The 19637-nt window shown below is 54.9% G+C and overlaps 1 protein-coding gene, 1 long non-coding RNA gene and 1 other non-coding gene across 4 annotated transcripts; 2 read left to right on the forward strand and 1 right to left on the reverse strand.

Annotated features, from left to right (window-relative positions):
* Positions 1-1301: 1301 nt before the first annotated feature.
* On the reverse strand, positions 1302-18643 carry CEACAM19 (CEA cell adhesion molecule 19). Of its 2 annotated transcripts, XM_045442018.1 has the most exons (8): positions 18399-18642; positions 17118-17486; positions 6911-7061; positions 4440-4523; positions 3812-3858; positions 3111-3196; positions 2581-2613; positions 1302-2152 (listed from the first exon to the last, which is right to left on the reverse strand). In XM_045442018.1, exons 1-8 carry the CDS (start codon positions 18451-18453, stop codon positions 2099-2101), a joined length of 879 nt encoding a protein of 292 aa, XP_045297974.1. In that variant the 5' UTR covers positions 18454-18642; the 3' UTR covers positions 1302-2098. The 2 variants fall into 2 exon arrangements, with proteins under 2 accessions (XP_045297974.1, XP_045297975.1); XM_045442019.1 differs by lacking the exon at positions 4440-4523 and having other exon boundaries at positions 18399-18643.
* Positions 12006-15771, forward strand: LOC123578807. Its single transcript, XR_006702517.1, has 2 exons — positions 12006-12221; positions 14505-15771. It is a non-coding gene; the product is annotated as an uncharacterized LOC123578807 (long non-coding RNA).
* LOC123579486 lies at positions 17924-18110 on the forward strand. Its single transcript, XR_006702791.1, has one exon. It is a non-coding gene; the product is annotated as a small Cajal body-specific RNA 16 (non-coding RNA).
* Positions 18644-19637: the final 994 nt, after the last annotated feature.

Raw genomic sequence — 19637 nt, forward strand, 5'->3', positions numbered from 1 at the left:
GTTTATTTTTTAAATTTATTTATCTTTGAGAGAGTGAGAGCGTGAGCAGGGGAGGGGCAGAGAGAGGGGATCCGAAGCAGGCCCTGCACTGTCAGCGCGGAGCCTGACGTGGGGCTCGAACCCACAAACTGCGAGATCATGGCCTGAGCCCAAATCAAGAGTCAGGTGCCCAACTGACTGAACCACCCAGGCGCCCCTGAAATTCTTTTCTTTTTTTTTTTAAGTTTTTTTTATTTAGCTTGAGAGAGAGAGAGAGAGGCAGAGAGAGAGAGAGAGAGCATCCCAAGCAGGCTCCGTACTGTCAGCGCAGAGCCCGATGCGGGGCTTGAACTCACAAACCGTGAGATCGTGAGCTGAGCCGAAATCAAGAGTCAGCCACTTAACACACTGGGCCACCCAGGTGCCCCACAAATGAGTTATTGGCACTTAACCGACGCCACCCAGGGGCCCCCTCAGGATCCTTAACTTGATCATACCTGCAAAGTCCCTTTTGCCATGTAAGGTAACATTCACACGACATTAGGACACAGACGACTTTGAGGGGCCGTTATCAGCCTACCAGTCTTTTTTCAGCTCCCGGATAAATAAATAAATAAATAAATAAATAAAAGCTACCGTCCGTTACGCTTTATTTGTCCTGAACCATCTACTGCTCCCATCTCCCTGAACTCACCTCCCTCCCTTTCCCTCTTCCTTCTTCTGCTCCCGTCACCCTGGCCTCTTTATTGCCCCTTGAACTCCCCAGGCACAGTCCTACCTCAGGGCCTTTGCACTTGCTGCTTCTTTGCCTGGAATGCTCTCCCTCCAGATCCCTACATGGCTTCCCCTCCCTCCCCCTTTAGGTCTTGGCTCATCGTCACCTTCTCAGCAGCCTTCTCTGCCCTTCCTGTGTTTCAAATCACAATCCCTCGGGGCGCCTGGGTGGCTCAGTCGGTTGAGCATCCAAATCCTGATTTCAGCTCAGGTCATGATCTCACGGTCCTGGGATTGAACCCTGCGTCGGGCGCCACACTGAGTGTGGAGCCTGCTTGGGATTCTGTCCCTCCCGCTCCCTCTGCCCCTCCCTCACTTGCACGCACATGCGCGCGCGCGCTCCCTCTCTCTCAAAAAGTAAAATCCCAATCCCTCAATACTCCCAGCCCCCCTTCTCTCTTTATCTCCCCAGTGGCCTCATCACCATCCAACACACCACGTGTGTTAGTTACTTCGCTCGTTGCCTCTCTCCCCTGCCACAGCGCCCCTCCAGGAGAACAGCAGGGACTGTCTGTTTTGTTCCCTCCCAAAGCTGCACGATCCAGAACTGTGCATAACACGCGGCTTATTTATTGCTGAGTGAGTGAATAAATTAAGGGGCTACAGACTGGGCCCACATCTGGGGCCTGGGGTTGGGTGGGGGCAGAGAGGGCCTTGGTACGATTCAGGCCGGGGGTGGGGGCAATGGGCAGAAATTGGCCACAGGTTCTGAAAGACGGAGTCTGGAGAGGGGTGGGGTCTGCCCCTGCCTGGGCAGGGAAGGGGTCTTACCCGGTAACTGACCAGGTCTGTCGTCTGGGGTCACAGCCCGTGAGGCCAGCCCTCCCTGCCATGTGCCTTATCCTAGGGGGCCTGTGTGGTGGGGGGCTGCCTTGTCCCAAGGGGCGAGGGGCTCCAAGGACAACCAGGGAGCAGGGGTGGGGCGCCGCGAGCTGACGGTCAGAAGCCCGGCCAAGTAGGCGCCGGTGAGGTCTGGCTAGAGGCAGGCCCAAGCCCCAAGTATCTCCCTCCCCCCCCCCCCCCCCCAGTATCCAGTGTGTGGGGGGGTACTTTGGGTTGGGACAAGGAAAGCCTGTCTTTCACAGGCACGTGGCCCAGGCCAGGTTGCTGGAAGGACCAGAACTGAGTGTGGGTTGTATACTCAGAGGGTCCAAGAGGAACTGGGCCCATCATGATCTCTTGCCCCCTGCCGGGGACACCTGCCCAAGTCTTCGTGGGGGTCCACCTCGTTGGCCCCACGGCCCTGGTGGCCTGGTCCTGGGGGGTCTCTGGTACGGCTTTTCTGCGGGAGCCAGGTCCCAGGGGAGGGCTGAGGCCGTCGCCCTTCCAGGGCCCTGGGACCCCTTCAGGGCCTTGGCACGAGCTGGCAGTAAGGAGCAGGGTCGGGGTTCAGCAGGTCCTGGTGGGGGAGGGAGAGAAGGGGGTTGTGGGTGGGGGGGTCAGGGGGGAGCCAGGCAGAGGCTGAGAGATACGCGCAGAGAAATGCACACAGACACACGGGGACACAGAGATCCAGGGGCGGACGGGAGGGGACAGAGAGGGCCTGGGACGCAGGCCCAGAACGGGCTCCCCGCGGTGGGGTCTGACGCAGGCCCTGACCTGCTGTGTGACCCTGGGCACCGCCCTTGCCTCTCTGGGCTTCATTTCCTCCTGTGCAAACTCACAGCCTTGGAATCCTTCTAAGAGGGAGGAAGGTGCCTCCCCAGGAGGGGAGAGGCTGTACCGTGTACAACTACGGACCCTGAGAGCAGGTGGCCGGTGGGTGAGGGGGCCCCTCCCGCCCCGCCGCCCTCCCCTCCCCTCCCCTCCCGCTTCCCAGCTCCGCACCTGATAGTGGTGGTTCTCGGGCAGGGGCAGGGGCTGCAAGGGAAGAGCACGGGTGAGCCGGGTGCCTCCAACCTTTGACCTTTGCTGTGAGGACAGACCTGGATTCCAAGTCCTCACCGGCACCGGCGGTGGCACGCCCAGTGTTCTGCCCGTGACCCCTTTAGGGCTCGGCCTCCCGTCCACACCTGCCCTTCTGAGCTTCTCCGTCTCAGCTTCTGAAATTGCTGCTCTCGTTCAGTTCACTTTTTCTTATTATCAGCCCTTCCCACCGGTAATAAGGGGAGTATCTGCTCCGTGCAGAAACTACAGCCAAGCGGCAGAGAAAATAAAGTCCCCCACCAGCCTCCGTGCCCCAGAGACAAAGGCTCTTTAGGTTGGGTCCCTTCCGGTCTCTTTTCCTGGTGGCTCGAGAGCCGGGAGCATCCCAGAGAGAGTCGCGTTCCCACTGGTGTGGGACAAGGCGCCGGGCCCCACAGCGGGCTCCCAGGGGAGGCGCCAGGTGGGCTTTGGGGGGAGGGGGTGGGGCTCACCATGGCGGTGTTCGCAGACCCCGGGTCACCGAGGGGGGACACCAGGAGGGTCGGAGATGGCATCACTTCGTAGCTGTTCTCGTCACCTGAAGCAGAGGACAAGGGAGCAACCGGCTGACAGGTGGCCCACAGGCCCGTGCTGGCTGCTGTCGGCATTCATTCGTTCGGCCAACATTTGTGCAAAGCCCTCTTGTGCCCAGCCCCGCGCTGGGGACACAGCGGTGACCGAGGCAGTGCTGGCCCTGCCCTCCTGGGGCTCACAGTCTGGTGGGGGAGCCAGGTCTGTCCCCAGAATGGGTAGGGTGAGTGGCGGAGCCCAGGGCTCCTGGAGGTGGGTCAAGGTGGGCTTCCTGGAGGAGGGGACGTCTGAGACTGAAGAGAGAGCTACGCAAAAGCAAGAGCGAGTAGGTGCAGAGGCCCGGTGGAAACAGCCTCGTGTTTGAAGGGCGATGATACGTTTGGCCTGTCTGGATTATATATATACATATAGTCTGTTTTTTATTGTTTTCTTTTTGAGGCTGGGAATGTTATATGTGGGACACGAAGCCAGGAAAGATGGTGGGGACCAGCATATGGGGGTCTTGAGAGCCATGTTAAGGAGGCTGAGCCCGTCCTACAGACACTGGGGAGCCATGGAGGGCCTTTGAGCAGAGAGGAGTGACAGGGTGAGAGTTTTGGAAGAGGAGGGACTTCCGGCTTACCGGCACTGTGGTTGGGGTGCGCCTCTGGCTTCTCTGTGGTTGTCGTCCTGGGGACACACGGAGGGGGCCTGTGTTAGGGCGCTCAGGTGGGCGGAGAGAGACTGAGAGAGGCCGGAAAGCCCATCAGCCCGTCAGAGAGAGAGATGGTCTGGTCCCTGCTTCAGAGTGAGCCGGGACAAGACGTGCCCCATCCCCCCTGCCCCTTCTCCCATAACCTCCAGCCACAGAGCCCTTCCTCAGTTTCCCCAGCCACTACTGTGTGCCAACGACCGATGCCACTATTCATACCATCTAAATCCGGGCGCCCCTGGATACCCTTATTTAAAAAACACACTTGAGGGCGCCCGGGGGGCTCGGTCAGTTAAGCGTCCGGCTCTTGATTTTGGCTCAGGTCATGATCTCACCGTTCGTGGGATCGAGCCCTGCCGTCGGGCTCCACTCTGACCGCATGGAGCCTGCTTGGGATTTTCTCTCTCTCTCTGCCCCCCTCCCGCTCATTCTCTCTCCCTCCTTCTCTCTTACTCCCTCAAAATAAATAAATAAGCTTCAAAAAAATTTAAAAAAATACACTCGACATCATTGCAGCACATTCATCAACTCACTGAACAAATATTTACAGAACACAGACCGTGGGCTGGGCCCCGTTGAAGCCACTGGGGACACAGCTGGGAACAAGACCGACAAGGACCCCTGGCCTCCTGGAGCAGGCATTCTAGTGGGGAGAGAGAGAGCAGTCATATAAGTGACTGACAGTAGGTCAGGGAGTGAAAAGTGCTATGAAGGAAAATGAAGGTGGAAAGGGGCAGAGGGTAGAGGGGGTGTGCATGCAGTTTCAAATAGGATGGTGTGGGGAGCCTCACTGAGAGGGTGACATTTGAGAAAAGGCCTGATGCAGGCAAGGGAATCAGCTATGCAGAAATCATGGGAAGAGAGTTCCAACAGCTTGTGCAAAGGCCCTGAGGCAGGAGCAGGAATAGCAAAGGAACAGCAAAGACAGGGGTGTGGCTGGGACAGAGAGTATAAGGGGGAGGGGGGAAGAAGGGAGGTTAGAGGGGGTTAGTGGGTCAAGCTAGGTCTTGTGTCCATGGTGAGGACTTCGGCCTTGACTCTGAGGGACCCAAACTGACTGATTTTCACCGGATCTTTCGGGCTGCTGAATGGGGAACAGACTGGGGTGGGGGTAAGGGGGTGGGAGTGGAAGCAGGAGACAGAAGCTGCCATGTTGCAATGAAACTTGACTTAAGTAGAAAGTGAGGAAAATGAAAGCCAATGGTTTAAATTTGTAGCTCGACGGGGCGCCTGGGTGGCTCAGTCGGTTAAGCGGCCGACTTCGGCTCAGGTCATGATCTTGCGGTCCGTGAGTTCGAGCCCCGCGTCGGGCTCTGTGCTGGCAGCTCAGAGCCTGGAGCCTGCTTCAGATTCTGTGCCTCCCCCTCTCTCTGCCTCTCCCCTGCTTGTGCTCTATCTCTCTCTCTGTCTCTCAAAAATAAATAAATGTTATTAAAAAAAAAAAAAGATGTGACCACCGATTGACCGCTGAGCTGGACACAGGCCCTCGGGGGCTCCTCGCCCCCTTCCCTGTCCTGGGAATGTGGGTTCTACCTGCCTTTTCTGCTCCCAGGACATGGCCTTCAGATGGCATGTGGTGCTGAGGACACCTGCACGGTGGACGTGACTGAGCCCAGTTAGCACCTCCTCCTTAGCTGCTGCCCCAGACAAACCTCGTATCTAAGTTTTCTTTGCTTCGTGAAACTGTCCCTACTGACCGGGAGTGGCCTCTTTCTTCAGTCTCCCCCTCCCCTCTGTGTTTGGGGGCTGGTTTCAGATCACACCCGGGAAGCCCCCAGGAGCATTAGGGACCCACATCACCCCTTTATGTGCCAGCTGTGAGCTAAGAAGGAGGCCTGGCAGGGATGGCTTAGGGGCCTTTAAAACCCTCCTTCCAGCCGTGGCAGACATGACCAATCGATCACAGCATCCGTTCCCACGGAACTCAGCGCGGCCTCCAACTCCTTTCCCGCCAAGCTCTCTAGGGCACCCAGTAGGCCCTCAACAGGTGTGTGTTGACTGATTCACTGAGCACAACTGAGCTGGGAGGCGAAAGCTGTTCGCCGCCCCTAAATTGGAGCATGTCGGGAGAAACACAAGTAGAAGGATCAAGAACCAGAGACCACAGCACCTAAGGGAGAGTAGGACGAGGAGGTAAAGTGGCTGCCTTCATGTTCTGGATATTAGGCAGGGCGGAGAAATTCCTCGTCAGCAAGCAGCTCAGAACCAAGGTCAGGAGAGAAAGTTCTCAAGAGACTGATTTCATGAGGAAGGGACTTTTCACAAACAGACAGTCCCCTGGGAAAGCAAGCCCTTCTCCGTCCTCCCCACCCTCCCCGGGGGCAGAGGGAGGCACCACCTGATGCCTTTGCCTGCCCACCATCCACTCGGCTTCTTTGCCAATAAAGTGTGTTTTTTTCTGGGGGGGGGGGGACCCCTCCCCCCTCTGAACCCATTTGGTCACGTGGAGCTGGGTCTGTCTCTGGCTCAAGTTTGGCCAATCAGGGTATTTTAGCACCTGGCCACAGCGGCTGGTCTGCACAAGGACATGTGACTTAAGTTAAGCCAGTGAGAAGCAGCCCTGAGGCTTTGGTTGGAAGTGTTAGGGACAAGGTGTGGTCTGCTTGCTGTGGTGGCCCAGTTGGTGGGATATAAGCCTGGAGCCACTGGGAGCTGTCTCGTCACACTGCGCAAGGGCAGGGCCTGCCTGTGAACGAAGCCACCACGGAGAAAAGCGGAGTTGAGAGGTGTATGGAGAAGTCTCTTGACAAAATCGGGCCCCTGGATCCAGCCATACCTGAAGCTCATGGGGGGAAAAAAAAAAACTTTCTAATTTTTTGTAAGCCCATTCAGAGGTAGGGTTTCTGTCCCTGGGAGTGCAGACGCCTATCTCGCACAGGCTAGAAAGATCCTTTCCACCTCAAGAGTTCCGAGATTTGATGAGATTGTGTATGCGCCAGATGACGTGACTCATGGAAGGATCAACCAGGGGGACCCAAGGGGTGGGGAAGAAGACAGAGGGAAGGAGAGAGAGGCCTGGGGCCCCTGTACCTGTGGCTCTGGCCCCTCCAGCTTCTTGTTAACAGGAGATGGGCAATGATCCCGATGAAGAGGGCCCCAGCGGCAAGGGATCCAAGGATGATGGCAACCATGATCCCAGCGCTCACGGGCAGGTGTGTAATGGGCGGCTCCTTATGCTTTTCTGAGGGGTATGGGAGAGAGCAAGAGGCCTGTGAGATGTCCTGGGAGGGCGTCCCCCCCCCCTCCCCTCACCCCTGCATCAGTGACTGTCCGTAGAGCATCGATACCATTTCATTTTCCCAGCCCAGAGCTTTCTCCTGCTTTCCAGAGCTGAGCATCTGACTCTCTGATTGATTCTGCGGCACATGAAACTCAGCCTCCCCAGATGCAACCCCTCCTCGAAATCTCTGCTTCCCTGAGATTTACTGCCACCCTCAGCACATCAGAAACCTACTTCCGGACACACTCCCCCCACCTCCCCCCACCGACCTGCTTTTTCTTGCCTCAGTTGAAGACACCCCCAGGATGAGGTTCTGGGCTATGTTTTGTCGGGGACATAGGGTCTCGACTCACAGGGTTCTCAAACACTAGCTGCCAGGTTTGGGACGAAGCCTGCCTGACTTCTGACCCCCCCCCTCCCCCACGAGGACCTCCAGCCTTTAATATCAAGCTGAGCACCTGCAATGTCCCAGCCCTTCTTGGCGTCTAAGCTCGCAGACTCTGAGGTCAGAATGCTGGGGTTCAAGTCCCTGGGCAGATTACTCAACCTTCCGTGCCTCTCCCAATCTATGAAATTGGGGATAAGAAGAATATCTACCTTGTGGGGTTGTTGTGAAGACTGAATGAGTTCACACACACACACACACACTGCTTTCAATTTTCCAACAAAGTAGATTCTGGGCCATTTTCAAGAGGAGGAAACCGAGGCACAGAGAGGCGTACTAACCTGCCTGATGGCTCACAGTAAGTGCAGTGCTGGGATTACCCCTGGGCCACCTGAGCTCCTAACGACCACTCTGTGTGGCTTCCAAAAAGGCGCCTGTGGCCCAGGAGCCCCTGAAGGGTGGGAATTAACCGTTTCAGGCTCTGCGCGAATGAAGACTGTTATTTCCAAACAGACTAGGGTGCCGTTGTATATATTTGCGTGACTAAATCCATCAATATTTGCTGATTTCATCCATTTCCCTGAAAGTTGATCTGTTCCAAGTGTCCAAAGCCCAATTTTCAAATGTAATCTTCTCACTGGGAGGAGGAGGATAGTTCCTGTCTGGGCACATATGGTCGTTGCCCCCACAGCCCAGGGAGGTGGCTAAGTCAGGCCCATTTTACAGATGTGCACACCAAGGCCCAGAGGGGTTGCATTTGGGCAGAGGAGAGAAGACAGTCCGTCTTCCAGGCACTGCGTCAGCAACTTTTGCATTTTCTCCCTTTTTTTAAAAATTTTTTTTTTTTTTTTTCAAGTAGGCTCCACACCCAACATGGGGCTTGAACTCACAACCCTGACATCAAGAAGTCGCATGCTCTATGGATTGAGCCAGCCAGGTGCCCCCACCTTCTACCTTTTTGAATCCCCACAACAGCATGTGGAAATTCAGTGGCTCGGCTGAGTGACTAGGGAGGTGGGGCCCAGCCCTCCCCTCCCCCCACCATTGGCTGACTCAAGGAGCCTCCCAGTTCCTGTCCTCCCCACCCGCACCCTGTTGCCCCGTCTTCTTGCCGCATCCAGGGCCCCTGCTCCTGGCTCTGCTTGCTCTGGCCTCTGCTGCCCTGTCCACCCACGCAGTCCCGTCACCCCCGGCTCCTTTCCTCACACTCTGGGCTGCCCAGCCTTTGCCCAGCCTGTGCCCTCCGCTTGGCACACTCTTCTCCGTGCGCTATACAGAACTCCTGCTTAATTTACCATTCCCAGCTCCCTCCGGAAGTCTTTTCTGACAATCCCAGGCCAAGGAGACTCTTGATAGGCATTTCCTTCATAGTTTACTCGCTTCATCATGCGACGAGCTGATTCAGGCTGGCATGAAAGGGAGCTCCCACGACCTCCCTTCTGACCTCAGGCTGCACTTGCTAATAGACGAAGTGCCTCTTTCCAGCTTGACTCTTAACTCGGGCAACGGAGCTCGACTCTTAACTCGGGCAACAGACCCCGCATGCGAGGTATCCTGTGATGGGAACCGGAACTACCCCCTCAAGCAGTAGGAACTGCCCCGAGCCAGCAAGGCCCCTGTGACTGACCCCGAGGCAACGATGGACCTGACCTTGGCTGCCCACCTGCGTGTACCCACTGCCCTTCGCCCACATTTTCCTTATATAAACCTAGAAGTGATGGGGCGCCTGGGTGGCGCAGTCGGCTAAGCGTCCGACTTCAGCCAGGTCACGATCTCGCGGTCCGTGAGTTCGAGCCCCGCGTCGGGCTCTGGGCTGATGGCTCAGAGCCTGGAGCCTGTTTCCGATTCTGTGTCTCCCTCTCTCTCTGCCCCTCCCCCGTTCATGCTCTGTCTCTCTCTGTCCCAAAAATAAATAAACGTTGGAAAAAAAAAAAAAAAAACCTAGAAGTGTTTTCGGCACTTTGGAGACCGTGTCTGAGATGCCAGTCCGCTGTCTCTCCGGCGTCGGCCTCACCGAAATCGATTCCTTGCCTGTTTCACCTCCACCTCCGCAGTGCGTTCCCTGGGGATATCCCGTCCCTTGTCGCGCGCGCAAGCGGCAGGAACAGTTCAGCCGTAAGCCAATCAGCGCTCTGCGTTCCTTCGGCCTTCGTGATTGGTTCCCGTTGGTCCAATCAGAATGAGGCGACGGGGTGTGGTTCAGAATAGGGGTGGGGAAGGGATCCCTTCCTCTGGAAGCTGTGGGTCTTGAGGCTTGGGGACCCTGGAGTCATTTTGCTACCCTGAAGGCATCGATCATGTGTCCTCCCTGGGAAAGAGAACCCTGAGCTTTAGCTAGGCGGAGGTCTCCCCCAAACAAAGACATTTTCCAGCCTCCTTTAAAGCCTCCATGCACCGGCAGCTCATTGAAACATGCCTTAGAGCACGTTGGAACGCTGGGCAATTTCACATGCAAAATTCTGTGTCCGAATTTCTCCATTTTTTAAAAGCCACGCCTCATTGTGGCTTTGCTTTGTCTTAAAAAAAATAAAAAAAATCGTTTATTCACTTTTGAGAGACAGAGACAGAGCATGAGCAGGGGAGGGGCAGAGAGAGGAGGAGATAGAATCCCAAGCTAGCTCCAGGCTCTGAGCTGTCAGCCCAGAGCCCGATGCGGGGCTCGAACCCACGGATCATGAGATCATGACCAGAGCCAAAGTCAAATGCTTAACGGACTGAGCCACCTAGGCACCCCATGAATTTCCCCATTTCATAAGGACACCAGACGTATCCGATTAGGGAGGAGCCTGGTGGCCTCATTTTAACTCACTTACCTCTATAAAGATGCTATTTCTAAATAAGGTTATATTCTGATGTCCCGAGGGTTCGGACTTAGCGTCTTTTTGAGGCGACATCATTCAACACGCAACACCTCCCAAGCGCCGTTCCCTGCCCTCCTGGAAGATCTTTGAGCTGTTCAGGATCCTTTCATCTATTTCTTTGCTGCTTAAATCAGCTCGAAGCCGTTTCTGTTGCTGTAGCAAGAACCCTGCCTGATTCACGTGACTGAGTGTCCTCTTTTTATAACTTGCTACATTTTCTGCCTTGTACTATAGACGGCGAGCTTGCAAAGAGGGAGGCTGTGAATCCCTGTATTTTTCCAAGTTGATTGCGACAGGATCTCTGCTGTAGTATGAACGTGCCATTCTTTTAGGTAGTAGAAGGGTCTAATGCCCCTCCCTCGAATCTTCGCTAATCTTAGTGGCTTGCTTGTAATCAAAAGAATACAATGTAAATGATGCTGTGTGACTCCCCAGGCTAGGTCAGAAGAAGCCATGGAGCCTCTGCCTTGGTCTCTTGGAACACCTGCTCTCTGTTTGTTCTCCCTAAGAACCCAGCCCCCATGTTGTGAGGGAGCCCGAGCAGTGACACTGGGGACACCACACGACAGTGATCTGGTGGATGGTCCCAGCTAAGTTCCCAGCTGACAGCCCGGACGAGCCTCCACACATGTGAGTGAAGACGCTTCTGGATGATTCCAGCCTCCAGCGTTTGAGCCAACCTCTCAGCCTTTGAGTCTTCTCATCCGAGGCCCCAGACATCATGAAGCGGACAGGCCCTCCCTGCCGCGCCTTGTCTGAATTCCTAATCCCCGAAATCGTGAACACAATACAATGGTGATGGTTCTTATACCACTGGAACAGAGCCCCACATTCTGTTTCTTCTTCCAGGAAGCAACAATTCCAGGAACTGTCCCAGGAACTTCTTTCCAAAGTTTGCTTTTTGGTTTTTCTCTTTCCTGGTCACTGGGACCATCTATACTCTGTTCTTTAACAAAGAATCATCAGAGCCTTCCTCCATGGATTATATTTCTCCGTGTGTATCTTTTTGAGACAGAGAGAGGGAGAGAGAGAGAGAATCTTAAGCAGGCTCCGTGCCCAGCGAAGAGCCTGACACGGGACTTGATTCCATGACTCTGGGATCATAACCTGAGCCGAAATCAAGAGTCAGATGCTCAACCGACTGAGCCATCCAGGCGCCCCTCCATATGTATCTTTGATTAGATACAAATACATCTGAAAAAAGTGCTTTGAGAGGCCATTACACAAGTGGACAACAGCCAGACCATATATAAAAATAGAATTTTGACCCACAGTCTGCAGTGCACTGCCTAGAAAACCGACCCTCTTATAAACAGCCCAGGAAGCCAGCCTGCTTTGGGTCAGACTTAAAGGAAACAGGATTGCTATCTCCAGTGACCATCCAGGACCACAAACAGCCACTTCTGCAACAATGGGCCTTAAATGGCCGGGACTTGATTAACAACCAACAGCTTCCCTAAGGTTCGTCCCTGCTTCTAACTTCGGACCAATCAGAGAAAGCCAAATACGTAGCCTAACCAATCGCCTTCTAGGTTCCCCGGGCCAACGGCCTCCAATCAGGGCACAGCTGAAGCCTTCTCTTTTTTCCACCACGAAGCTTTCCCACCCGCCTCTGCCTGTCTTTGAGCCTCTGCCCAAATGCAAGCGAGAGTGGCTGACTCCCTCGCTAGAGCGAACTCCGAATAAATAGCCTTTGCTTTTCTCATTGGTCTCATTCTTTGCTGATTTCCACAGCCTCGAAAGCAGCAGCTTCGCATGGATTTGCCGACCAGTCCGCGACCCATGGTGGGAGGTGTAATTGCCCCCGCTTTACAGACATTTGGGGACCAGAGGCTCTGAAAGGTTCGGCCGTTTGACGAAAGGGGAGTACTGCCGGTGAGTATGAAACCCGTGACACCATCCACTTAGCCCTCGATGGTGGTAGTTAATGATGAGGCAGAATCAAGTCATAAAAGTGTGGGCTCCGGAGCCCGCCAGCCTGGGTTCAAGTCTTGCGTCTACTGCTCCTTAGCTGGGTGACCTGGGGGAAGTTACTTAAACTCTCTGTGCCTCCGTTTCTCCATCTGTATAATGGGGATCGTCGTGCCGTGGCTGGGAGGACACAAAGGGTAAATGCGTGTGAAACACCCTGCGCGTGTTCAGTGAAGGGGAGCTGGGCTCTGTAGTTTACTGCCTCGGGCGTCAGAGGGCCCGGAAGGCTTGGAGGAACCCGTGCAAGGTTGCTTGAAGGTCCCAAGCCCCCACGACTAGATTTACGGGGGAACGGACACCAGCTGTAAACGACCGTGATCCTCCTCTGGCTTTTGAGCCTGGGTTAGGCTGCTTCACGGCTGCTGGATCTCGAGCGACTGACTTCATCTCGCCGAGCCTCTGTTTCCTCATCCGTACACCGGGGACAGCTATAGGACCTCCGTGCCCTGGGCCTTTCTTGTGCTGTCACAGGCTGCCCTGAGCCTGTGAGTCCTCCACTTGGGGAGTTCTGCCCGAGACTCACTTCCTTAGCCTTTTTTCTCTCGTGGGCACGGTCACGTGACCCAGGCTCCCGGCTCAGGGACACGCCCACCCACATATAAACGCTCCCCCGCAGCACGGAGCTCTCTGTCCGTTCCTTTTGTACGCTCAGTGCCTGGAGCACAGGAGGGGCCCAATAGATGCTTGTTGAATGCATGAATGAATGCAAGCGTGAGTGAATGAATGCAGCCTGCCAGTCCCCCCCCCCCCCCCCCCCCCCCGCCCCCCAGACAGGGGTTCTGGGCCCCGGGCTGACACTGCGGGCAATGCTTGCTCTGGCTGGAGAGCTCCCTAGGTAGATTGCACCTTGTTTCTGGTTCTCGGCCTCCTGGGGGTTGTGCAAGCCCGCAGCAGCCTGTGTTAAGCCCCTTTCCAGCCACTAAAGGCACACAAATTCCTTCATGATTAAGAGATAAAGCGTGGGGATTGCCCGGGACCCAGGAAGAGCTCCCCACCACGTCCCCCACCCAGGGGTTGGATTTAGGGCCACCGCTGTCGTCGTATAAAAGCCCTGGCTGCCGAGGAGACCCGTCCTGCCCTGAGGACACGCCCCAGCCCGTGCCTCATTACCTCCTCTTTTCCTTTGCTTTTCCTCTGGCCTAAGGGCTCTGCTTCCTGTTCCCTGGGCTCAGCCCTCTGGCATTTCCCACAAGGGAGTGGCTTCCACTGAGGCTGAGAAAGAACCAGGTGGCAGAGGGCCAGGGACATGAACTCGGACCCAGCTGGGGCGTCGGTTTCCTGCCTTTCCCAGCCGCGTGGTGGGGGGGGGGGGGGGGGGGCCGTTCGCCTCTCTGTAAAATGAGGATCATGCCAGTTCTTGTGGGAACGGAATGAAGCGAGGTCAGCAAAGGACTTGGCTTAGAGGTACCCGGCATCCGGTAAGTGCTCATAGACGAGAGGCGGAGCTACAGATACTTACGAAGTACCTACTGTGTGCTAAGCACTGCTCTGCCCTAGGGGATTCATGGTGAACAAAACAATAGATTCATATTCTGATTCTTAGGAGGAGAGCAGGTGTTGAGTCCTTGATCATCTGTGCAGTCCTGATCCCCAGGCCTCTGACTTCCCATCTTGTTTGTTCTCCTTGATCCCAGCCCCTTGGACAAGGGGTAGACCCTTCACTCAAGGGGAAGGAAACCTCAGGCCAGGCTGGATCAGCCAGATTCTGTCTCCGTCTCTCCGTCTCTTCAGCTCTCTTTCTCTTTTTTAATGCTTATTTATTTTTGAGAGACAGAGGGCGAGCGGGGGAGGGACAGACAGAGAGGGAGACCCAGAATCCGAAGCAGGCTCCAGGCTCTGAGCTGTCCGTCCAGAGCACGGTGCGGGGCTCGAACCCACGAACCGTAAGACGATGACCTGAACCGAGATGGGACGCTTAACCAACTGAGCCACCCAGGCGCCCCAGCTCTCTTCCTTTCCATCCCTGCCTTTTGGAAGAAGAGATTCAAAATATGCAACGAAGCCTGGGCTGACACCCGGTTTGAGGTCTGGCAGGAATCCCCAGCCATGAAGACGAGAGGCGGTCAGAGGTGGCGCCCCCTGGAGGAGAAGGGAGCACTTGCCTTTCCGACAACTTCTATTTCCCATCAGCTCTGCGGGGCTCCCCACCCATTCATTTATTCAGCAGTGTGTCTGGCCCCGTTCTAGGCTCCCAGGAGACAGCTGTGAACCCAGGCCTCCCAGGGCCGACATTCCAGGGGCTTCCTCCGGGGTTCTACAAGGCTCCCTACACTGTGAGTCATTGCCACAGAGCTTCTGTCCTTACAACCTGCGCCTGGGCTCGAAAACACCCCCCAGCGCTGGCCTCGGGTGTCCCTCCTGCTCTCCTGCCTCAGGCGTGCTGGCCTCCTGCCTGCTCAGTGCGTGAATCCCACAGCTTCTTGCCACTGGCCCTTTGCACAGACCAAACCCTCTGCCCGAACATCTCCCAAAGCTCCTTTCCTCTCGACTTAGAATTATCAGTAATGATCAAGCGTTGTCGAAGGAGCACCTTTCCGGGGTAACCTCCATGCTATTGCTACTTATAATTTCATCATCCCTGTGTGTGACTTTTCCTTCGCAGTCCCTGCACTGTTCCTGATGACCTGTTTTTTGTGTGTGTGATTATTAGTTAATATCTGTCTCCCCCGCTGGGCTGTGAGCCCCGGGAGGGCAGGGTCAGGGCTGCCTCAGTCTCCACTGTGTCCTAGCCCTGACCAGGGCAGTCCAGATGCAGAGGCGGCCTTGGGGCAGAGGCTCGTGGGGGAATCTTTGCTGAAGGAACCAGTGAATGAGCAGTTCAGCATCTCCAGAGGCAGCCGTGCATTCGAATCCCAGCCCTGAAGCTAATATTGGGGACATGCCTTAAACCGCCTGAGCCTCAGCTTCCTTCTGAATACAATGGAGATTTAACCATGGGTGGGGTAAACTGGGTATCAGATCACTCCTCTGTTTAATACCTTCTAGTGGCTTCTCTCATTCTCCCCGTGGCCAACAAGCCCAGCCCCTGTGTGCCTCTCAGGCCTCGACTCCTAACACCCAACTCGCACACTGCCTTATGGCGACGGCATCCTTCTGTCTATATGCTTTGAACACACCAGGCTAGACTTGCCTCAGGGCCTTTGCACTTGCTGTTGCCTCTTCTGTCCCTCAGAAATCTGCAGGGCTCCTTTCCTTCCTTCTGCTCAAATGTCACTTCTTCAGCACGTTTACCTGATGACCTCCCGTCCCAGATTACATCATCCTGTTTAATCTTTTTTTTTTTTTTTTTTTTTTTTTTTTTTTACTGGGTAAATCAATTTCCCCTCAATTTCTTCGTCTGTAAAATGAGTCTGATGATATTTCCCACTCACAGGCCTGCAGTGAGGATTCAATGAGTTATACATAAAGCAAGCATGTGATAAGCACCAAATAAAGTTAGCGCTATTATTGTTAATGTCTCTGAAATATGGCCTTCATTTATCATTTCCGTGCTCATTATCGCCCCCCACATATGAATGGAGGTGAGGAGGTTTTCTTTCTTTCTCTTCTCTGGGAGGAAATGGCTAAGCTCCCAGACTCTGGCGTTATGACTTTGTGGGATCAAGTCCCAACTCTATCATGCTCTGCCCCTCGGTTTCCTCATCTGTAAAGTGGAAACAAAAATCGTGCCTGCCTCGTGGAGTTTTTGGCCTAGAAAGTTTTCATTCATTTATTTATTCAACAGACATTAACTGAGAATCCATGGTGTCCTCCCCGCCCCGCACTGTGGTAGAATTTGGACGATAAAAGGACCACTACGCTCTCGCTCTCTCTGAAGAAAATTCCATCCTAGTGAGACACGTTTGCAACGTGATAAGTCAGAGGCCGTTATGAAAATCACAGAAGTAATGGCGTGGTCAGAGTCCTCTGGGGACACAGATGGTTAATGACCAAGTCTGCCTGGGGGGGCTGAGAAGTTCAGCCCCCCCCCCCCCCTGCGCTATTGAGATGTTACTGGTATAGGACATTGCACGGGGGTTTTAAAGTAAATTAAAATTTAAAGTTGACTTATTTATTTTCAAGGAATCTCTACACCCAACGTGGGGTTCACACTCACAACCCCGAGACCAAGGGTTAACATGCTCTTCCAGCTGAGCCAGCCAGGGGGCTGTATCTTTTTTTTTTTTAAAGATACAAATGAGTTAATATCGAGCAGTGGTTCTCAATCAGGGGTGACGTTTGGCATTGTCGGCAGGCAATTCTGGTTGTCACAGCTGGAGGAATCCTCCTGGCATCTAGTGGGTAGAGGCCGGGGAAGTCTCTGAATATCCTACAGCGCACAGAACAGCCCTGTCCTACAAAGACTCAGCCGGTCTGAAATGTTAACAGGGCCCAGGGCGAGAGGCTATGCTCTCGCGTAAGTGTGCCCCAGTGACGAGTGCCCAGGAATTGCTGGCCATCGCCATTGTCCACGGCCCCCTCTCTAGCACTTTGCCCCGAGTGGATTGCTCCCTTAGGACCACGTACACCGTAGGAGCTCAATAAATATCCTATTAGGGAAGGTGTGGCAGCAGTAAAAGAGACAGTGCTTTCCCAGGGCCCGGCTCAGGGTCTGGCACAAGGCAGGCGGTCAATAGATATTTTATCAGTGAGGATTAAGTGACAGCTTCAGGGCCCGGCACACAGTAGGTGCTCAATCAGTAGGCGTTGAACGGGTGAAGGAGAGAGCCAAACGAGGCGGTATGGGCACAGATCCTGGGCGTGGGAGATGTCAGGGTGCGTGAGCCTCCCCACTTCCTTGCTCGGCGGGGCAACACTCACCCTCCACCTGGACCTTGGTCTTGGCCCTCATGGTCCAGGCAGGATTGATGGTGACAGCTACCTGGTAGGTGCCGCTGTCGGTGGGCTGGGCCCGATGCAGCAGCATGGAGCCATTGGGGAAGCCAACGATGTCACGCTGCCCCATGGCACTGCCGTCCCTCTGGGGCCGCTGAAGCTCGGGGATGTAGGTGAAGAGCATCGTGCCGCCGTAGGCCTCCTCCCCCAGGTACCAGTTGAAGTCCTGAAAGGTGTCTGGGATGCCCCGGACAGACAGGAGCAGGTCCTGGTTCTTTTGAGGATGCTCTGGAATCTTCTGGATGCGGAGGGCAGCCCGGGAGCCTTGGGGGACCCAGAGGGCCAGGATTGAGGCTGCGGGGGGGGGGGGGGAGGTTACAGGGGTGGCCTGACATCAGAGGTGTTGGGCAGGGATCATAGCATTTTCCTCCCTCTGTGTCCTCATCTGGGGACAAGGATTCTGAATGGTGTTCAGGGGAAGCAGGGCTGGGGTTGATTAGTGATGTCTGCCCCGGGGTCAGGAGTGGGAATCCAGATATGAAAGCCACAGGTTTCTTATCCCATTGGCGCAGCAGATTTTTCTGCCCTAAGGTGCTATGTGGTCTGCTTCTAAACTCATGGACTCTCTGAATTCATTCATTCATTCATTCATTCATCTAACCAATATTTACGGACATACATATTAGTTATGTTATAGTACCAATTATATATGATATGTCTAAAATTCTCTAGATTTCTAGGCACAGGGGATACAGCACAGAAACAAATACAAATTAATTCCTGTCCCCATGATGGTCCGGGGAAAGGCTCCCGTGTTGCTGAACCTGCCCGGTTGTGGGTACAGCCTTGTACCAGGCAGTCCGATCCTGACCTCAGTAAATTACCAGCAACAGTTTTTTTCTGGGGTTTGAATTTGCAATAATGGGCGTGAACATTCTAGCCGCAGTTTGATGATCACGTATGATACTGCAAATAGGACGAACACACACACACACACACACACACACACACAACCCCCTCTCGCCAGCCCCCAAACAGACAGACAAAATTCCTGTGTTCGTGGTCCTGACATTCTAGAAAGTTCCATAGTTAAAATTAGGGATGGGGTGTGATTCTACAGCTCACCATCCTCCCCAGCCCTCCCCGATCTTACTCTTAATAATGTCGTCTTCCCTGACCATCCTTCCCTTCTTCTAAGAGGAAACCTCAGCCCCTGGGCTGAGTCCTGCCTTCCCCCCTCAGCCCTGGGGTGTGTTTCCTCCTTACCTGAGAGCAGGAGGCCCTTTGAGAAGTGGCGTCGGGCCCCCTCAGGACTTGCCATCTTGGTGGCGGGGGCCACTGCGGGCACTCAGTGGGCACGCGGCTGGCAGAAGTGGGCCAGCTCAGTGGGGGTTCTGGGCATGCCTCCCTGACATGGCCGAGGCTGACCAAGCCCCAGCACCCCCTTTCCACAGGCTCCGGAGCCTTCACCCGTGCTCCCTGGGATGGCTGCCGACACTGGTTGAACCAGTTTTCCAGGGTGACTGGGGAGCTTCCTGGGGCTTCCCAGGACTCCTCCCTTAATCCTCTCCAACCTCTCTCTTCTCCCCACCCAGTGTGACTGAGCAATCTCCCCGGGCCAGGCAGCTCCCCGCATGTAGCCCCAACATAACGCCCTCATCCAACATCCCCCGTGCATAACTGTGCCCATTTCACAGAGGAGGAAACTGAGGCTCAAGGGAGGAGGCAAGTCTACCAGTAGGTGGAGATGCGACTTCACCTGTGGCTGGCTTACTCTAAAGAAAGCTTTTAGCATAGTTTTTCAAAAGCATCATTCGTTCATCCATCCATTCATTCATTCCAACACACGCTCCTTATGCCCAGCCCCATGCTGGGTGGTGCTGAGGACACAGTGACGACGGAGACAGCTCTTGCTTTGTCCTCCGTCCACAGTCGGGCTCACAGTTCTGTGTCTATGTTGGGGAGGGGAACAGACCCATCCCCAGACAATGATGATCCGGAGGGATCAGCGCTGGGACAGAGGAGCCCAGGGGGCTGGGAGAGCCCAAAACGATGCCTCACTCAGCCTGAGGGGCAGGGAGGGCTTCCTGGAGGAGGAGACAATGGAACAGAATAGGAGTAGCAATGAGACAGGTGCGGTGGGGTGGGGTGAGGTTTATACCAAGCATTGTTCTTGAAAGGGCGTGGAGGCTGAAGATTCTGGCTGGGGAGGGTCTGAGTAGGAGGGGGTGAGGCTGGAGAAGGAGGAGGGAGGGATCGATTGGAATGCTGAGCTCTGTTGGAGGGTCTAGGTGATGGAGGGTCCAGGGCTGTGCTGATACTGTGGCCAGTAGCCGCATATGGCAATTGAAATATGCCCTTAAATTAATTAAAATTAATGCCTCAAAAATTAGTCTCTCAGGGGCGCCTGGGTGGCTCAGTCAGTGAAGCATCTGACTCTTGGTTTCAGCCCAGGTCATGATCTCACGGTTCGGGGGTTCGAGCCCCACCTCGGGCTCCGCGCTG

This window comes from Leopardus geoffroyi, chromosome E2, assembly GCF_018350155.1.
Source record: "Leopardus geoffroyi isolate Oge1 chromosome E2, O.geoffroyi_Oge1_pat1.0, whole genome shotgun sequence".
NCBI lineage: Eukaryota > Metazoa > Chordata > Mammalia > Carnivora > Felidae > Leopardus > Leopardus geoffroyi.